At 41.7% G+C, this 20,512-nt stretch overlaps 1 protein-coding gene across 1 annotated transcript in view; it reads left to right on the forward strand.

The window, feature by feature from the left end:
- Nucleotides 1-328: 328 nt before the first annotated feature.
- Nucleotides 329-20,512, forward strand: part of LOC142944810 (ras-related protein Rab-26-like) — a 35,716-nt gene continuing 15,532 nt past the window's right edge. The window contains exons 1-4 of the mRNA XM_076085948.1: nucleotides 329-514; nucleotides 2,400-2,510; nucleotides 16,392-16,433; nucleotides 17,990-18,056. Of these exons, the coding sequence (XP_075942063.1) occupies nucleotides 329-514; nucleotides 2,400-2,510; nucleotides 16,392-16,433; nucleotides 17,990-18,056 (406 nt within the window). The remainder of the gene's footprint in view (nucleotides 515-2,399; nucleotides 2,511-16,391; nucleotides 16,434-17,989; nucleotides 18,057-20,512) is intronic.

Raw genomic sequence — 20,512 nt, forward strand, 5'->3', positions numbered from 1 at the left:
CTCAAGGTGGAGTTCTCTGCCACATCACATCTGATCGTTGTCGCCACAAACGCACACTGATCGAAGCTCTCGTCCTGCAAGGAGCACGCTGTCAGCAGCAGGGAGCAGCTGGACAACAACGGAAGCGAGAGCGTGGTTTGTTTTGTTTTTTTGCATTTCGGAACAATTCCACTCTTACTTTGAGTAGAGAAGGTGTCAGAACGTGCGTTCAACGCGCAGGTGAAGACAAAATCTCATATTTCAAGTTCTTCGCTGCAGCAACTTTCGGAAGATTTGTTTAGTTTGCTTTAGTGAAGAATCATAAAGATAGTTTTTGAAATCTTGAGAAATGTCTCGCAAGAAGACTGCCAAAGGCAAAGCCGCGACGCGCAGCCCGTCTGCAGGCAGCCCCACCGGGAAAGGGACCGGGAAAGCTGCGAGGAGCAGCCCGAGCATTGTTCAGATGAACGGCGTGGTCCACCCCAGCAGACCCCCCGTCAGCAGCAGCAGCGAGTTTTATGACATCTCTTTCAAGGTAGGATGCCCGCTGCTGCTGCTGCTGCTGCTGTTGTTGATGATGTTGTTGTTGCTGCTGCTTAAAGCCTAAATAACAAACTGCAACACACATAAAAGTGGGCTTCAATTTCTATAATTTTACAACCCCAAATAGGTGAGAAATAATGAAGGCGAGGTACAAATTTATATAAATAATGTCACAGAGGTCACTAAAACTGTGAACAGAGTAGGCCTATACATGACACGTTATATTGTCATATAGTTATCATGGACACTTTGGCTTTTGTTTACCTTTTTAGGTGGAAAGGAAGAAAAATACACATAGTAGGCTAAATCTGTTTGTGGTCTTATTCTTTGCCGGTGTCGTTTTCCTGCTTATAGCTTTCGCTTTACAACCAGCTTTTTATTCATTATTAATCAGCAGCGAGCTCCTGACACCAGCTGTGTCAATAATCGATCGATCTTCGACAGGGTGCACACCGCCGTGCGTCGCGCAACTGGTTGAACGCGTCTTTGTCCCTGCAGCACACATCACTGGATTTGCATGAACAGTGGGGCGATTTGTGTGCATCACCTAACCATAGTAGGGATATATCTCACCTCACAGCACAAACACAGATTCACACCCACTGATTCTCAGTGTGTACTCCGAGCTTCAAGGGACTTGTGCCACCTATACTCCGTGTGTTTGAAGCAGCTGTCTGATGTGAGTGCATAATGTCTTTGCGTGGCCCCGTTTGCAGAACAATTGGGTTGATTGTGCCATCCAAGCCGAAGTGAACTGTAGATATTCTTATTTGATTGTTATTTGTGGGGTGCAAGGACTACCTTGTCTACGGTGTATTGCCGGCCAATCGCCACTTTCTTCAGTTTCAAACTGAAGCAAGATAGACTGCCAAATTCTTTCTAGATCTAGCTGTTGTGTTTATTTTGCAAGACTGGAGGAAATCTATCTGCAGCTTGTAGGGTACCTTATTACAAAATGCTCTTTGCAAAGATTTACCTATACCTTATCCCTCTTTCTGGTTTCATTGTGCCATCATTTACTGTTTCCAATGAGTGCCAGTCTGCTATGAGTCAGTGAGAAAATGTATTGCAATTTATTTATAAAAACCTAAGTGCAGGGAGAGACCAGGTGCCTCCTACTGCACACGGCAAACATTTAGCTCATGTAGAGCTGCAGATATTAGAAAAAAAGAATGTTGAAACAGGGAATATAATGAAAAACAGAGGGTGATTCTTCATGCTTCATACATATTACCCTTTTCCACATTTTGTATCTGACCCCGTCACATCCCTTCAGTCTCCTTCCTCTGTCTTTCATCTCCTCTCTGCTTCCTCTCTGCACCCAAGAGGCGCTTTTGATTTCCGGGGTCTAGGGCGTCACAGTCCCTCAGCTATAAGAAGATAACAGTAATCACATCAAACCTTTAACTTCATCACGGCTCACAGTAAAAAGAGAAGCGGCAAAGCTTAAGTATGTCTGTTTTTTTTTTATGTGCGCATGCATGCATGCGTGCATGGATGAGCATTTAAGATGGTTACCTTCACACACGTACAGAAAGGATCTCAGGACATCGACTAGCCATAATGAGCAGTCACATATACTCATTCACATACACCCTCTTCACTGGCCATGTACCGAAATACCAGGACAAATTTAGCTGAATGATTCAAATGTCCTGTTTTTATTTCCTGAGGACAAACAATTAGACGCTGATATAAAATTAAACATACGAGCAAAAGCTCCCTCTTGTTTATGTTCCTACATGTGTTTTTTTTTGTCGATCATGGCAGACAGTCTCAAGTTCTTTCCCTCACACCTCTGGTTGTACATTTTGTTGTGCATCTTAGTTAAGCCCTCCAGTCATTCCTGAGTTTCCCCCTCTTTTGTTCCTGTGCAGGTGATGCTGGTTGGAGACTCTGGTGTGGGGAAAACATGTCTACTGGTCCGTTTTAAAGACGGAGCTTTCCTGGCTGGCAGCTTCATCTCCACTGTGGGCATTGACTTTAGGGTGAGTTAAAATCAATGCAACTGAAATAACAACAAATCACCCACGTGCATGCATGCAAACACACTGTCAGGTTTAATAGCTTTTGTGAAACGGGGCCATATATGTACTTTTTTTTCAAATTCAGTGTCTTTGTATGTCCCAGAGCTTTGAGTAGTTCCTGTGTTACAAGTCTCACAAGACAGGATATTGATTTCTTAAATTAGTTTGACATGCTTTCGTTTTTTGCTCTCCCTGGTTGATAACTGAGTCTCTCCTGTACCAGTTTTGTGGTTCCACATGGGCACTCCATCTTTCCTAATGATCACACTCAGGTGTCCAACAGACTGAGACAGGCGAACACTCAGGGCAACACTCTGACACGGGCAGCAAAAAAAGAGACAGTTGCCTCCCTCCGGCTCTAGAGTGGCATTATGTACAGGGTCGTGTCAGCTACAGGAACACCCCTGGGTGTTCGCTGAACTACTCCTTTCAATCACTTGGGCAATTTGATGTTGGAGCTAATTTATAGTTCTTACTCATTGTCTTTTCTAACAGGTCTATACGAGTTAAAGGCCTTACACTGACTGGCCTGCAGAAAACCTTACTTTTATAAAATGTATTATATTCATTTTATTTTCGTTTTTATTTTCGCAACATCGTTTTTGTTGGCAGTGTGTCGGAGAGGTGCTAAGAGCACTACTGATTTAGCCTTGTTCTCCTATATAACATTGTCAGACTCACAACGGTCAGTTTGAAAATACAATCAAAATTGATGCAGCGGAACCACAGATATTGTTTTAAAAACCTGATGCCGACATTACCCACAATGCAACTCGCCTGCCTACTATGCTACTAGCACCTAATGTAGCCTCAAGCTGTTAGCCCCAATCAGAGATGAGGAGCGTGTTAGAGGGGGGTGGTAAGCTCACTTCTTTCTCAATCCGCACTCACAGATTTTTTTTATTTTATTTTCAAACTTGTAATCTTCAACCCAAACTGACATTGCCTCGAATGACATCACTTGAGGCAATGTCAGTTTGTCATTAGGAGCCACAAAATGCTTTCTACAACTGTTTTCACTTTGCAGTAGTACTCCCCAATACCTGTAACATACTTTGGTGTGTAAAAGCGATGCAGTTCCTCTTTAATTAACCTCCCTGGTAACTGTGGAGTGCCATAGTTTGGTGGAGTAGTTGGTATTAAACTAACGGGAGTATTTCCCTGCTTACCCACCTCATCACTTGGTTAGTACTCATCAGTTACTGACTTTTTCCTTCACCCTTCTCCTCCACCTGTGATGGTAAAGTAACTTATTTTGAAACGCTATTCAAAGTTCCAAAGTTAACACCATCACTTAAAGTGCAGCATTGGATCCTTTATACTCTTGGGAGGCAAAATGACTGGGCTGTGACTATGTGTTTGTGTGTGTGTGTGTGTGTTTAAACTAAAGTAACCAACCATTATATAGCCCTGTGAGTGGGTTGGATGAGCTTGTGGGTGAATGAGCGGTTGATTTATTTACTTATGTAACGTCTCTTATAACACGTTCTGTGGTCCCGATGTACATTTGGGCCCATCTAAGCAAAGCAGAAGCTTTCATCAGCGATCTTTGCCTGCTGCATTTACTACTAATGGGGGAAGAAGTACAAAACTCATAAAGTTTGGTGCTTAGTCGGCTCTTTTGTCATACTGACTTGTTATTTAATTGCGCAGAGCTGTATGACATAAATTATTTAATTATCGTCTCATTCTCAGTCCTCGACTCATGAGGCTCCTTTCTCAGTCAATCTGTAGAGTTGATGGAATATTTTTATTTATCTGGTTAACTGATTTAAACATGTCATGAATGCAAACATGTTTAGTTTATCTTAATGAGTTTGCACGAATCCTCTAAGCCTAAACAGTGTGTTTGAGAAGTTGACATACATGGAGACAGGAAGTGATGTTTTTGATCCCTTTTAGTTGGTGGGAAAGTCGGGCAATTTGCTTCGTGTGGGGATTTGATCTGGTTCCCACTTCAAAACATCAAGAAGCTGCCTCCCCCCCCCCCCCTTGTTTATTGTAGCCTCATCTCGTTTAAGCCTCAGCATGTTCTCAGGATTACAGAGCTGCACTTGTGCCTTGAGAGGCTTAACATACGCAGTCATAATAAGAAATGCAATTCCACTAAAATTGCATTTGATCATAAAATCTCACTATGTTATTATAAGGGCCATAAATTCATAGACGGAGTGAAAAACAAAACGGTACCTAATCATATTAATTCCATGCAGATCTCACCTTTTTACAGTCTGTTTATTGGTATCAGGCTGATTTTATAATTATTGCTAAACACTAATGGGAAAGAGGACTGATTCTATATGGCCCTGTGGCACATTTATGGCAATGACCTATAGATCAAATCAGGGTTATTGGATTGTAATTTCACCTCTATAGCTCCCTCAAGAAGCATTGCTTATACTGCAATTATGATTATCACAAAGAATGTGTGGTTCTAATAAATTGTTCTTGGTTTCTTTTCTTTTTTTCTTCAATCAGGAGGTCGTAAGCAAGTAGTGAAAGGCGTCCGGTCACTGTAAAGGACTCAAAATGTAGCTTTGAAGTGTTCCTCATGCTCTGGCTTGCTGTTCCATTTTTAGGTGAAATATGGATTTGTCACATGCATGGACACCCAAACATAAAAATCACACTTCAATGTCCTGAGGACATTTCCCAATTTATTTTTGCACTATAACACTTCTGATGACCTTAGCCTCTTTTAGGCTCAAGCTCTGTAGTCCCTTTTATGAAATAATTCAGGAGCAGCAGGATTTTATAACCAATTATCTATTTGACGTCTCCTCTTGTCGTTTTTTTACCAAGGTCTGGCTCTGCAGGGCTGCGATGAACAGATTCATTTCTCTAACAAGGATAAAAAAGACACGCAGCCTAAAAACAAACTGCACATTTACTGGTTGACTGGATTTTTCTTTTATTAATACACTTAGTTATTTAATTTATTTTAGGAGCTAATTCGATATTGGAGACATTAAACTCATTGATATACAATAACCAATGTCATTAAGAATTGCATTTGACATTTATATGTAAAAAGTTATCAAAATAAGGGAAGTGAGTCTTTGTTTTTTTTCATACAATTTTTGTACATATTCAAAGATATTAGCGTGAGCTTTGTGTTGGTATCACACAGTAGTTAAAAACAGTCATTTTAAATCCATTAGTTTTCCTCCTAGTCAGACAGGAGGAGGGAACCGTAACGCTGGTTTATTTTTCTTTGAGTCCAGAATCATTATGAAGACTCATTGTGTTCATCAATATTCAATATTTTTCCTACTGTCGAAAAATCCTGTGAAAAGATTAAAACAAACAATGTATTAGTCATTTGCCCAACTTCCCCACCCACCCTGTCTCTATCACTCAGCTCGATAGCACAGAGAAGTAAGCGTTTGGCTACATAGAGCATTATTCTCAGTTGGATCAATTCATTGCTGGGTTTGATATTTTCTTATGGGATTTGTTGAAATAAATTATAGAACCAGACCTACTCTTTACCAAGTACTGTGTGAGTACTACAGTCTATGGGTGGAACTGTCCCTGGTGCTGAACTCCTCCTGACTGGGGTTCAACTAAATCTACGTGATAGGTACACAGGCTATCATGTCTGTCACCAAACACTTAAGCCATCTTAATATGAGAAAATGCAAAAGAAGGAAATCATATCGGGGAGAAGCAGGAATGAAAGATGCTCATAGAGGGGAAGCCAATTAACAGTATTACTCCAACTAGCCTTCCTCTCATTTCAGATGAGGTGGGGGAAAAAACAACCTTTCTTTCTCTCTCCATTTTCGCAATCTACCTCGCCTCATGACACCAGAGAGAAGTCATTTTTCGATCCCTCAGCTGACGTAAATGCAATGGTGGGGAGAAGAGCAGCACTTCTCACCTCTACTGAGAGACAAGGGAGCTGCTCCCAGCTGTCAGTTATGTCTACTGCGCCCCGAGTGACAGACCTCTTATGCAACCACAGATTTCACCTCTCTGCGCCTTTTAAAAAAAAAAACATGGCTGGTTTGACTCGGGAAGTTGAAGTTAGAGTTTGAATGATGCCTGGTGATAGATCGTCAAACTTTGGGCTTTTCAGCCTCTAATGGTGACAATTTCAGTCTGTTGGTTTGGTCCAACCCTTTGTGCTATACATCTCAATAACTATTGGGTGGATTGCCATGATTCTTTTCATTCTGACATGTATGGTCCCCAGAGGATGAATACCCCTGACCCCGATCCTTCGACTCCCCCTCTAGTACCACCAGCATGTCACTGTTGTTGCTTATTCTGTAAAATGTTTCAACATCTACAAGATGGATTGGCGCAACGTTTTGTAAAGACATTCGTGTTTCGCAGATGATGCTTTGTAATGACTTTTACTCTAGTGCCATCGTAATGCCTCAGTTATGCTTTTCGCAAGGGCGGTCACACGGACTTGAGCTGACGTGGAATCATGACGAGGAAACGTTTGGATCTTTTCTACGCGCAGAAAACATTCTCAAAGCTCCTGAAAGTTCTCCCCCTTTCCCCTATGAATGGCGCTTTAGGTTGGCTATTTGTGGTTTTGAGTGATGCGTCTCTCAAATAAAAAGCCTCTCATCTTCGGTCCTTGTTTGCATCTTGTTTGGTTTACTTGCGTAACACTCTGATTTATCTTCAAAATGGTTTCTATCCTCTCGGCTGCGATCTAAGGTTTTCAAAAGTCCTTCATTGTACACGTGGCTGAGGTAATGTGCATTACTCAGCCTTCTTATTAGTGTCAGTTTAGCTTTTCTTTTCTCTCTTTGTGTCATTCTGGACCTTAAGCGCTTGGACCGTGTCTGTGAATTTATATGACGCCCTTTCTGAATAAGATGCATGACCACCCTTGACCTCAGTGACGGTCCCACGGTGACGGTGTGTAAACAAAACGTGCAATAACTCTTATTGGCATGTAATGCACGCCACAATATTCAAATGTCCCCAATCAATTAGTCACAGACATCTTTTTCCCCCTGAGGATGAACAGATATCTGACATTCTGGACATGTAGTCGGTTATCACAGACCACACTCTGCAGCCCAAGATTTATGAAACAGCACAACCCTGCCTGACTTCTCCAATGATTTGCTTCATGCACTCTATCTAGGAGTGGTTCATAAAATGTCCCCGACAGGTTTAAGAGACATGGATCACACCTGGCATACTAATTCATCTCACCCTGTTTGTCGTCTGTATTTCCCACAAGACTTTTCACGAGTGATCTGAGAGCAACTGTGCTTCACATGTCAAATTCAGGCTGTGATGAGGATTGCTGTTTTTAGCCATGCTAGTGGCTCGAGGGATAGCAACGTCAGTCGGTCGGTTGGTGCACTAACTTTGGTTCAGACTCGAATATCTCAAGAACTAAAAGTTGGATTGCCATCAGATTTTCCACAGACATTCATGTTCCCCAGAGGAGAATTGTTACTGACTTTGCTGATCCTCTGACTTTTTCTCGAGCGACACCATGAGGTTGCTGTTTGTGATCTTCCTTTTTTTTTTCTCATCTTACTCATCAATCAACAACATACATAAACATATCAATACTTGTAATATCCTGAGAGACCTGCCACCACTATCCCCTCTCTGCTTCCCCAGAGAGGTTGCCCGTCAGGTTCCCATTTACACTCATGACACTCTGACCCCTGTGTGTCACAAGTTGGACCAGAAGTTTCACACCCTGGAGTTGAAGCCTGTAAAAATCAAGTTTCCCTTTTTAAGCACAGCAGGAGAGTTTCACACATAGCTGACAGCCCCGTGGATTCAGATTTCACTTCCCTGTGATGTTATTTTTGGGTGTAATTAGTATGTATGTGGGGGTGGGGGGGCTATGAATCAGGCAACTGCAAGATGTTCACTCAACATTTCAGTTATCTGATTTTAAGATAACTTGAAGTGAGGATACATTTCCTCACTAAAGGAGGCATTGAAAATATATGTAGAAATCTTTGACCTTCGAGCCTCCGATGCCCTGAGCATGACAACGTCTTCACTCTCGTCCTAATTACCCAGGATCAAAGCTAAGTCACGCTGATAGTGTGTGTGTGTGTGTGTGTGTGTGTTTGCATTTCCATGGCAGTGAGGATGGGTGTCTTCCACCTGCCAGAGCAGACAGAAAGGAGATGAGATGGAGGCAGCGGCAGAAAACAAATATTCTTGGTATATATATCGTTCTATAATGATGAACTCAGTCACCTTTAAAAGAGATATTGATATACATAGAAGATGCAGGCTTTTCTATGAGATTTTAATTTAGCTTTTAGTTTGCATGGATCCATCAGATGGGAGGGGAATATACTTAGACTCCCTCATCTGTGAATTCTCCACTCCATTAAAAAAAGATCATCACATTTTAGCTCATTGGTGACAGACTAATTAAGAATCTACATTTAATGTTCATAACACAGACTTGCTCACACTTCTAAGTTACTGTTTTATATAGCTCTGAATTTAACTTTTTTAAAGGCTGCAGTTTTTTTTCAGACTAATTCAGTTCCCCAAAAAGTGCAACTATAGCGCAGGGAAACGGCAGGGGGACAAAGTTTATTACAAAACGAGTGAATCAGGGGTTGGCTAAACACATGTTCAGTTAACAAACCGCAAAGAGCAAATCCTACTGAGGGAAATTTCTCCCTCATGTATCTTGGTCACAAGTATTTAATAACTAGATTTAGGGGATCTTAAATTAGAGATTCCTTTCGCTCTTTCCTCCTTACAATAAAATCTACGAAGGATATGATGAATTTAATAGTCAATGAGGCAACAAATGTCTGTGTTCGAAAGCTCTAACTTCACATTGCACCAAGATTGCTGATGTTCTTTGTCAAACCACCTGAAATCAAAGGAGTAAACATTGATTTCCTGCCTGACCTCTGACCCCATAATGCTGAGCCAATCGTCCCATCCAGACATGCGATTCATCACAAAGGTTTTGTTACCTTTGGTTCGGTCACCCTCTGGTGATCAGCGTTTCATGGCTGCAATGGAACACTGAGCCCTTGTTGTGCGGGTCAATAGCATTGATAACAGCTTAGTCGCTAAACAGTCTTAAAAATGTGTTGGATAGTCAATTCACTGATTGCATCTGAGCTGGGACGAGGAAGAGACATTATCTCATTTTGATTACCTTCCAAGGAATTAACTGTGGCCCCACATACTGTGTGAGTATGAAGAATATTTGCTCTGTAAAGACAAACAATAGTTTATTAATGATGAATGGCTGTCTGTCTCACTTTGTGTGGAATCAGGAAGTGAGATAATGGTGTCGTTTCCGTTCAATTCCATTCAGTCACACATATAGCGGCACATTTAGTGGCTGTCAATGACACAAACACACACATATGTACGCACAATATACAAACCCACACTGCTAACAATGCTCAACAGATGTGGCAACTGTTAATGAACCAAGGGAGATCAAAGCAGGCAGCTCCTGTTATACATCTGTTTCTCTCTTCTGAATATAGCCAGACATTGTTAGTGGCCTCTCTTACATCACTGTTGGCAAATAATGTTTGCGAACACTGGCACGGTCTGCTGAATAGTCACCATGTTTTGGGATGCAGGCAATCTGTTCGAATGCAGGCAGTTTCTCTGTAAAGCTCAAAAGTGATGTGCTCCAATGCGTGCAGTGTGGGGGAAAAAGGCTTCAAAGATAAGCTGCCAAGGAGAAATAGGCAGATAACTGAGCACCTATACTGTTGGTGTGTTCATGTGTGGAATGGAGCTGCAACCATTTGCCGACTAATCGGCAACTATTTTGCAAAAGATTAATGGTTTAGTCATTCTTTGAGCAAAGATTCTGCAGTTGGTTGCAGGTTTTCAAATGTGAGAATTTGCTGATTTTCTTTGTCTTGCACTATAGTAAATTACAGTGGTGGGCACTAACTAAGTATCAGCATTTCCATTTTATTCTACTTTGTACTTATACTCCTATCACATTTATCTATTTTTACCAGAAAATAAACATTAATCAATGATTTAAAAAAAAAAAAACAGTTGTCAGTTGCAGCCCTAGTGTGGAACACCCCACATAGAAATCAAACACGCACATGCATACATGGACACACTCATGCAGGCTGAGTGAGCCATCATCCTTTGCACCATCGAAGCCAGTCCATCCTTAGTGATATCGCTCTGAAATAGATTAAATTAGGACGAGCGTGATATGAATCATATTCTCTTTACTTTCATCTCTGACTGGAAAAGACTCAACTTGTGTGTGTGTGTGTGTGTGTCTATATTATTCCGCCCCCAAACACTCACTGCACTGTAGGTTACCTTTTGCATCATAGCTGACGTGCGATGTTCTTTTTCGAGTACATTAATATACAATGCATGTTGAAGTGTTTGTTTAGTGGCTGAAAGTCTTTGTTCAGACAAACATGAGGTCATCATCTTCAGACAGCTTGTTTTGAGAGAGTGACTCATGCAACAAGTGGACGTTAGTCATCGCATAAGTACTGCACCACAGTTTGGAAAACTAGATGCACTTTGTGTAAAAGATCAGAAGGATTCGAAATTCAAAAAAAGGTTGAAGGATGCTGATGGAGTTGTGTGTGTGAGATTGTCCCTCCAACTACAGACAAAAGGCTGATCCAAGAAATGATTTCTTCATTTATATTATAGATGAGTGTTTCTGATGCTGGGGACACGGAAGAGTGAGTGACTGAACGTTTCTGTGTATGCCCGTAGATATTTTGCCTGTAGTCTTTCTGTAAATTTTAGGACTTTAAAGAACTGAAAGTCTTAAATACCATAAGTTATCCATATCTAGCCACGACTTACACACTGCACGTTGAGTCTTTTAAATGTGGTTCCAGAGAAAAATGTTACGGATACCACCATAGGAGTCTGTAAGTGTCTGTGATGCACATTTTAGAGAGCAAGCACTGAAAAGAGGAGGGAAGTAAGACAGCAGGGGAGAGAGAGGCAGCTCTGGCATGTGAGGGGACGATAAAGGACCCATCATAGAAATCCGGCTCTGACTCGATGATTGCATCTTCTTCTTCTGAAAGCTTCCGCTGCTCTTTGAAACGTCCTCTGTCACTGTGCATGTCACTGACAGACCATCGCCTCCACACATGATGTCTATCTGACTTTTACTTGTTCCGACCTTCTATACATGTTATATATATTCTAAATATGTAGAGTTTGTAGAGTTAATGGCTGACTGAGTTCTCCATTAGCCACTCTCTCCCAGCTGCCAGCCTGCCTTCTCTGAGTGGGTGCAATTAAAGTGCCAAGCTTTATCATTCCATCAAGTGGCAGTGATGGAGGTTATTCTCTGCTTGAAAATTGAATTGAATTAAAATGAAGTTGGAGCTACAATGAGAGCCTGAGGCACAGTTGGACACACAAAAAAACAGGAAATACATGTGTGTGTGTGTGTGTGTGTGTGTGTGTGTGTGTGTATAAGCAACCTTAACTTTAAGCCATTTTGCTGGATTGTCAGTAATTGTTTTTGTGAGCTGTTCTGGTTGATATAGAAGCCTCAGCCCTTACTAAAAGTTGTCAAGCATTCAGTTTCCTCCAAGTGAGTGTGAATGTGTGTACATGCACGTGTAAACGTGTGAGTGAGTGTGTACATGCACGTGTAAACGTGTGAGTGAGTGTGTACATGCACGTGTAAACGTGTGAGTGAGTGTGTACATGCACGTGTAAACGTGTGAGTGAGTGTGTACATGCACGTGTAAACGTGTGAGTGAGTGTGTACATGCACGTGTAAACGTGTGAGTGAGTGTGTACATGCACGTGTAAACGTGTGAGTGAGTGTGTGCCTCGGGAGATGTTTGTAATTAATGAAAAGGAGCTTTGCCACCTGCTGCCCTAATGTCACTGACCTATAGAGGCGAGCCCTGAGGAGCACCATGAATATTTAATCATGGCATGAAAGAGGAGGGAAGTGACTTGTTGGAATATGGGAGCGTCGCTGGACGAAGCTGTTGAAAGATAGAAATGGTAAAGTATGTTGATCAGCAGAGATACCTGTACCGAGAAACCGAAGATGAGGCAGAGCAGAGAGAGGACGAGGCTCTACCACTGCTGTGGTATCATAGAAATGAATGAGGAAGCCTGCGTCTTCGGCACAGTGCAGTTGTCATTGTGAAAGGACCCTCAGGCCCTCTGCTCTTACAAATAGTCTAGTTTTTTTTTCAACTTCACCAGGTCACCCAAGTGAAAAAGTCAATAACAGGAAGGTTCCGGCTATTGCACTTTACAGCACAGTCAGAGGTGTTTTGAGGAAGCAGTGACCGTACAAACAGATAAAAGTAACAATACAAGTAAAAACATTAAATCAAAAAATGTTGCATGTATTTTCATGAATTTATTTTGATCGTTTCCAAACAAATTGAGCGTACAGGCAATGATCACCAGTTGAAACCATCGTTACCACATTCGCGAAAGGTCAGCAAGTAGCCCAGCGTGAATGAATCCCACAGCGTCTATTGGTGGTATTATGTCTGGGTCTCGTGTAATGTGATTCATTGTGCTGCCTCTGTCTCCAGGAGAATACCCAGTGCATCTTAATTTGAAGTATTTGTGAAAGAGTGTGTTGTGGTTTAAAAATGCTGGCGATGCTGTGTCCAGGATCGAGAGAGGAGGGGAGGTGAGAGGAGAGGAGAGGAGGTGAGGGGAGGAGGTGAGGAGAGGGGAGGTGAGGAGAGGAGAGGAGAGGAGAGGAGGTGAGGGGAGAGGAGGAGAGGAGGTGAGGTGAGGGGAGGAGGGGAGGCCATATTTATACAATGATGTATGACAGGAGGTTTAACTACCAATTACTATAGAATGGGAAATGTCTGTAATCAGCCTCCTTTTACATTACAGATGTGGAAGTGTCTGCTTTATTTAACTACTGTCATCACATCAAAAATATTCTAATTCTCACATTGTGTCTGACTGTAATAATAATAACTTTTTATTATAACATAATGATGGCCGTAAGCTTAATGAATGCAGGCTGTGAGCTACTGTTGGTTCAGTAAATACGGTACTTGATAGGATCTTTTGGCCTCATTCAATTTCCTGACATCAAACTATATGTCCACTCAACATCGGCATGAACGTAATGAATCTTAATTTATAGGTTTTTAATTCACTGGATTGGCAAAAAATTCAACATTATCGTTTCGGGAAAATGTACGACTGTATATCGTAAAATATATCTATGAAAACCAAACCAAACTGTAATGCCCACCTTAGAGATCGACTGATAAAATCAGTGCTCATCCGTAGGCAGAAAGAGGTTGAATGTCACGGGTACAGAAATGTGTGCGTACGTCTGTGTCAGCATGACTTAGAAAACTTGACAGCTGGGAGTTGGGTTGACTGCAGAGTAGAGCCCAGCCGCTCTCTCTCTTTGCCCTCAGTCTTTAACTTATTTCCCCCCATTGCTTTGATTTCTGACGTGTGTGTTGAGGCCAGGCAGCCTTATGCGCCATTGAGCTCTCAGAATGAAAGAAAAGACTTCAAGGTACGGCGCCATGCAGCCTCTCTCTCGCTCTCTCTCATTCTTTTATATCAGTACAGTGAATTTGTCTCATACACAACCTTTTTGTGGCCATCACGCTCCTCTCCTTCGCCTCACGCCACTGCCATTAATGTTTTATTGGCTCACTGCTTCACGGATCCTCTGGAAGCTCCTTGTGCATTTGTAATTCATGATCCCTGTGAAGTGCTGTTCGAGTCATTCTGTAGGACTATTGACTGTACCTTCTCACTCATGTTCCTGTTTAGGGGGGAAAGATTAAACAGCTAAAATCCAGTGTCGGACTGGTAAGTGGAGCAGTTTGTGTCTGAAGGGTGTTTGGCGTTTTTGTTCAGGAAATTAAATTGACCTGAACGTGGCGCAGGCTTGTAACTACACAGAGCTGAGCTGTGTCAGCTTGTAAGATGTTGAAGCTTGAAGAAGTTATAAAAGCAAAGGGGAGACGCTGGATGCTGGAAGTGTGATTGACAGTTTGTAATCTACAATACCTTAATTCCCCTTCTTTCCACAGTAGACTTAGTCATATCAGCTGCTCAGATACTTTTTTTTTTTATCCTGCTCAGCCCGCACTCTCGGTGCTCATGGAATCTTATTATGTCCCTGTTCTGGCTGGTTTCAAGTAATTCCTCTTAACAAATTCAACATAATTATCAGTGTAATCAAGTCGGACTAACCACTCAAAATCCTCACGGTGCTATCATGAGTCTCTTTTTCTGGGTCACTAAATATTTATGAAGCCTCCGAGCACATTGTGAGTTGTTTTTAGCGACAACAACAACAACAACAACTGTGAGGAAGTCTTTTGAGACTCTGATTCCTATCAGAGCACACTTACAAACTGCAGCTTGACTTGTTCGTGAATATGTATGAGATTCCTCCTTTGTGACTGCCAGGGAGGTAAATCAACCGAACACTCCGTATCTTTTCGGAAGTGCTCAGCTGGTAGATTAACAGCATCTTGTCGGGGGTTGAATATCTTTTCTTTCTCCTCGGGGATCGAGGAATGAGAAGGTCATCAGCGTCTCTCGAGAATAACTTGGAGGGGATGAAGGTGGAGGGGACACCAGGTGCTGTTATCCACATCGGCGTACTTTAGAACGATACGCGGGTCACTGAAGAACATCTTGACCTCTTATTTTCTACAGCAGTCACCAGCTCAAACGATGAGTTGATTCGTCCATTGACGGAAATTGAAGTCAACTATTTGATAATCGATTAATCGTTCCAGTCATTTTTCCAATACTTTGGTTTACCGAATGTCTGCAAAATAAAAGACATTCCCATCAGCCTCAAACTTAGATGGCGAACAAGATGAACATCGTACATGCTAGGCGTGTCATTGCGAGCATTATGGCAAGCACAACCTCATAGAACTGCCAGCGTGGCTGTAGACCTTTAGTCTTGTTCAAGCAAAAATGCCAATCATTCTCTGATTTGTGCTTCTCAAATGTGAGGAGTTGCTGTTATCCTGTCATACGATAGACATACGGAATATCTTTGGGTTTTGGACTGACGTTTGAAGACACCACATTAGGTTTAGGGGAATTTAAATCTCTGACATTCTACAAATAAAATAATTATTAATAAATCAAGGAAATAATCTGCATATTAATTGATAATCAAAATAATCTTTAGTCGCATCCCTGATGTTCTCCACACACAGGGCAAGCTGTGGAAGTGTTGCAATGGTCTTACAGTCTAGATTAGTCGGATGTAATGGTCCTCGAGTTGCTCAATGAGGTGAAGGGCAGAGGGCACAAGGCAGGTTCATACTTCGGAGCTGATTTATCCGTCTGAGACACTTCTGTTTATAGGCCAGGTGTGCGAATGGGCTACAGGGACTCGTCAGCCCAATTTGTACTGAAATGTTTGGTACAAAGCAATGATTTTACTCCTGCCATCATTCAGACTGAATTTAATTTGATGGCAGGTTGTCTAACCTTTTGTGCATCTAGCTCTCTGACCTGGGAAAGTGCACGTCCATTCGGCTGAGCCTCACTCTGCTGTGTGGTAGAGCAGGTTGAAGCCGAGATCAGAGGAATGTCTCCCTGAGACGGCGAGACAGGGGTAGGCGAGGAGAGCAGAGGGCTTAATCCTCTGGAGGAAAGAGGCGAGGCTTCATCAAAAAGGGGCCAAAGTGAGGTGGAGACATGCAATATTGATGGAGAGAGGAGAGCGTGTCTAGTAGATGAGAGGAAGAGAGCGTTCATCCAGGTGTCTGACCACAAATTGACGCAGAGCCACACCTGTGGTTGTTTTTTTTTTCTACACACTGAAGAACTTGTTTCTCGTTGGAAAACCGTGTTTAAATTTAGGCACTGTCTCTTATGATTTCTTGCTTTCATTTCCAGAATAAAGTCCTGAACATTGATGGAGTCAAGGTGAAGCTCCAGGTAAGAACTTAAATTTATCCTGGCAATCATCAACAACTGCTCCTACACTGTTTCTATAAGAGTTGTCGTCAAGGGAAAGGTGTCTGCCAAATAAGAATCGGGCAACACCCTGTGGCATTGTAGCCACCTGTCAGATCCTGTTTCCAACACGACCACCTGTCTCCGAGATAAAACCCATGTTAGCTTTAGCATTGCCTGCTTTTTACGTGATGCATGCGGCTAATCGCACAAGATGAAGAAAAGATCCGTTTGTGGCCAATGATCTTGATGCAAAAAGCCTCTAAAAGAGAATTAGGGTTTCTTCATCTCCATGAAGTTTTCTTCCCTATTCCACACTTCATTCACTATTTTAACTGGTGCTCACAACAACTCAGCATTGTTGTTTGTTTGATATTGTCTCACAGAGCTAGTAATTATGTGAATCATCCCTAATGATCTGAATTATGGGTTAATGGAGGCTGGTGGATCGGGCCTTCGCTCTGTAATGTATTCGTTTGGGTTTAATTGGCTCAAAGTCGGTGTGCAGAACACCATGCAGCCTGCAAATAGAGAGAGGGAGAGATATTTTTCTTCCAGTAATTGGCGTCCTTCATTACTGCAATTTGGATCCGGGGGGGGGGGTTGGTTGCCCTGTGGGGGTTGGTTGCCCTGTGGGGGTAATCTGGAGACAGAACCAGCAAGAAAGCTGACACGAGAGAAAGACGAAGAGAAGGTCCAGTGCTGGAAAAATCTACAAAAACAAGTAATATCTGCAGTCAACCTGCACAGGTCTGCTAGGGAGGAAAGAAGATGTAATTGCTTTAGACTGCTATAGACTGTGCTGCCTGATGAAGAAGAAGAAGGATTAATATAATGACCGAGACAGAGCTAAAGTAGAGATTAGGAATGTTAAATAATAATAAATGTCCTAACCTTGAATCTGAACTAATTAATATGTGTTATACTGTATTACTAATTAATCAAATGACTGTGTGTTATGTAAAAGGAGTTGTTTGTAGAGATAAATCACCTGATCTTGTAAAGTATTTTAGCATCTCTTAGCTGATTGTTTTGAGTTTACAGCCTTCAACTTTAGTGCTTTTGTTCACTCTCATCACTCTAATCGACTTTGCTTTCAGTTAAAAAAAAAAAAACGTTGATAAACCTCATGTATCCTACCTTTACTGCACCAAATGGAAGAAACATATTAGACTTGCATTAACCAGGTGGAAGTAAACATGACTCCTAATTACTGCTAATGTTGCGCATTGGTAACTTTGCTAAGACGTTACCTTCATGCTTACCTTTTATTAAGGTTGATGTCAATGTTGTGAAAAAAAGAAAATCAATGAATGCGGCTTCACGTGCAGATCTTTTTAGATGCTGAATTCATAATACTATGAATGGACTATTCAATAGTATTCAATGCGTATCTCATTTCCATATTCCAGACTTTAATGGAATGGAGGGTTTCACAATGAGCTCCAGCGAGATGGCTGAGCAAACAGAGAGCTTATTAAAAAGATAGTAACTTCTTCCTCTATTCAGTGATTACCTTTCTCTGTTGTTCTCTGCAGATCTGGGACACAGCTGGACAGGAGCGCTTCCGCAGTGTCACTCATGCCTACTACCGTGACGCCCATGGTGAGACTCTCGCACACATTTACACACACACAGATAATTCTTTTTTTAAAGTAGAGGATTAACTTTTGAGTCAAACAATCTAAATTTGCTGTTACCCTTCAGATGCTTGACATGCACCCTAATATGCAGATTATGGCCTCATTAGAGTGCAGTTTCAGTGTAACATTTAGATTAAATTTGTTGACAGCCTAATGCATGGAGTGTAGATTACATGTTGTGGCAGTGTGGAGAGGAAGCTCTAAAATACTCTTCCTGTGCACATCAAGGTGAGAATTCTTGTTCAGACTTGCTGCATTGCCATGAGAATATATTTTATACACCAGTTACAATTCACAGCCGTGTAAGTGTCGAGGTGTAGATGAGATTGTTCTCCTTCCCATGTGCAGTATTATCAAGCGCTGAGGTTGTATAACTCTTCTCCTCGGGGTGGAAGGACAACACATTCCGGATGTGTGTCTTCATGTGTGATTTATTAGCCATGCAAGTTCATTTAGAAAGCTCTTTGTGGCAACACTCCATTGGTTTCTCACAAAGCTGGAAATCAAGGCAGAGCTGCTGTTAGCACATTGGGCATAAACCGTAAGTGTTTCATTGAATAACAGCTTGAAATGAGATGAAATGTTCATGGAAGAACTGAAGGATTTTACATTTACACGCAGAGAATAGCTTTTTGTGCAGGACTGGCTTTTCTCTTTGGGTGGCTCTGCTCTTTGCATCACCAGGTTTGGTCTTTTAATCTCTGGGCAGTTGGGGGGATCCCTGTGTGATCAAAGGGAAGTTTTACCGTCTGGATCTGTGTGTCCGTATAACCTATTTAGGTTTACGTGTGCACATGATTTATAAATCAAGACACAGCCCTTCGCAGGAGTTCTAGTGCGGCACATTTCTAATAACGTGGATGCGGTGTGAGTGGAGAAAATGTAGAACTTTGAGGAGCTTTGAGAAAGTCGGTTTGCTGCGGAGAAAAACCTGCACCGAGTATAGTAGATCCTCGTCACGATTTCGCATCAGCTCATGTCCGTGCAACCATCCTTGCGGGAAGTAAAACCGAGGTTTAAATGAACTCTGTGTGTGTATTATCCTCATTATGCATGTCATGCGCTGGCGGTGAGCCTGCATAAATATAGCAGGATTTATTTGTCTCTGTCTCCTGGAAGAAGGAGACCCTGGTGGACTTTTAGCAGGTACCATATACTACCTTGTAAGATTAATGGGAGCTGAAGAGTCACTATTTGAACACATGGAGATACTGAGCCGATTTATGTGCTGACTGTGATACACTACAACTTTGTCAAACTTGAACAAACTCCTGTTTCAGCACCAGACAGTCAGTGACGTTTTGAAGTCTGTGAAGTGTTTTTCAAAAGGCTGTGCTGCTTTGGTTTCCGCAGCTTTCAAACCTTTGTTCAAACAAAAGCAGTGCATTGTGATCTGCCTGCTTACCTTTACAATGTGTGTAGACTTAACTGTTATTCTCTCTGTGCTTCCCGTGAACTCTGAAAACAAACTCAAGTTTCTTTTCGGCAAAGTCTACTTTTGTCCTTCATTCTATCCCCACCGTGAACTAATCATGGAACAAAAGCCGTTGTTGCAGGTTTAGGGTAAGCCACGGTGACATTTGACTATTTATGAACCAATGACAGTGACATTATGACACACTGAAGGATTTTCAGATTGCTTAGTTTATTTTGCACAAAGTATACAGAAAGGAAAGGATTTTTACAAATAACATTTGAGGCTGACCTTTACAGATAAAAGAGCGTTGATAATAGAAAACACCTTTATGGAAATCATGTTTATTAGCAGAAAGGCATGCATGAATACAAACACACACACTTAAAAAAAGCACTTTATGATTTCCGGTGTCCTGACTTCAACTATAGCTGATAGCAAAACAGTGAGAAAACACCTCCAGGACAAGTCTCGCAGAGCTCTGCTTTATTACTTAGCTGTTAGTCTTCATCATGTTCATTTCTCCTGGATTGCCTCCTTCCCAAGCTGCACAGTCCCTCGCTGCCTCCCAAATACCTGCACTCCCTGAGCGAACTAAGGGAGATAAGCACTGAGGCGTCTTTGCAGTATAAAAGGGCTCGTTCACTCATATTTTCTCATTTTTGTGTCATTCATGTTAAACTGAATACTTACAAAAGTTACATATATACTATTAGATATATGTATGTGTTGGCTAGATTAATTAAGGCAGTCTCATATCTGTTATGCTGCGTTGTAAAAAAAAAAAAAAAGCCACTGGCACAGCGATACCTAAAGAATGTCTGATGATGGGGAAAATTCAAAAAATAATAGCATGGCCTTTGTGACCACTAAAGATCTTTCCATCGAGACTGTGACAAATAAATGTCACGGAAATGCTAAATGCTCATCTGTGAATATTTTGCATGAAAACTATCTGTTAGCAGACGAGTCCTTTACATGGTATTGAATTAAATGCAGATGGA

This window comes from Anarhichas minor, unplaced genomic scaffold, assembly GCF_050575085.1.
Source record: "Anarhichas minor isolate MPS153535 unplaced genomic scaffold, ASM5057508v1 ptg000007l, whole genome shotgun sequence".
NCBI classification, from domain to species: domain Eukaryota; kingdom Metazoa; phylum Chordata; class Actinopteri; order Perciformes; family Anarhichadidae; genus Anarhichas; species Anarhichas minor.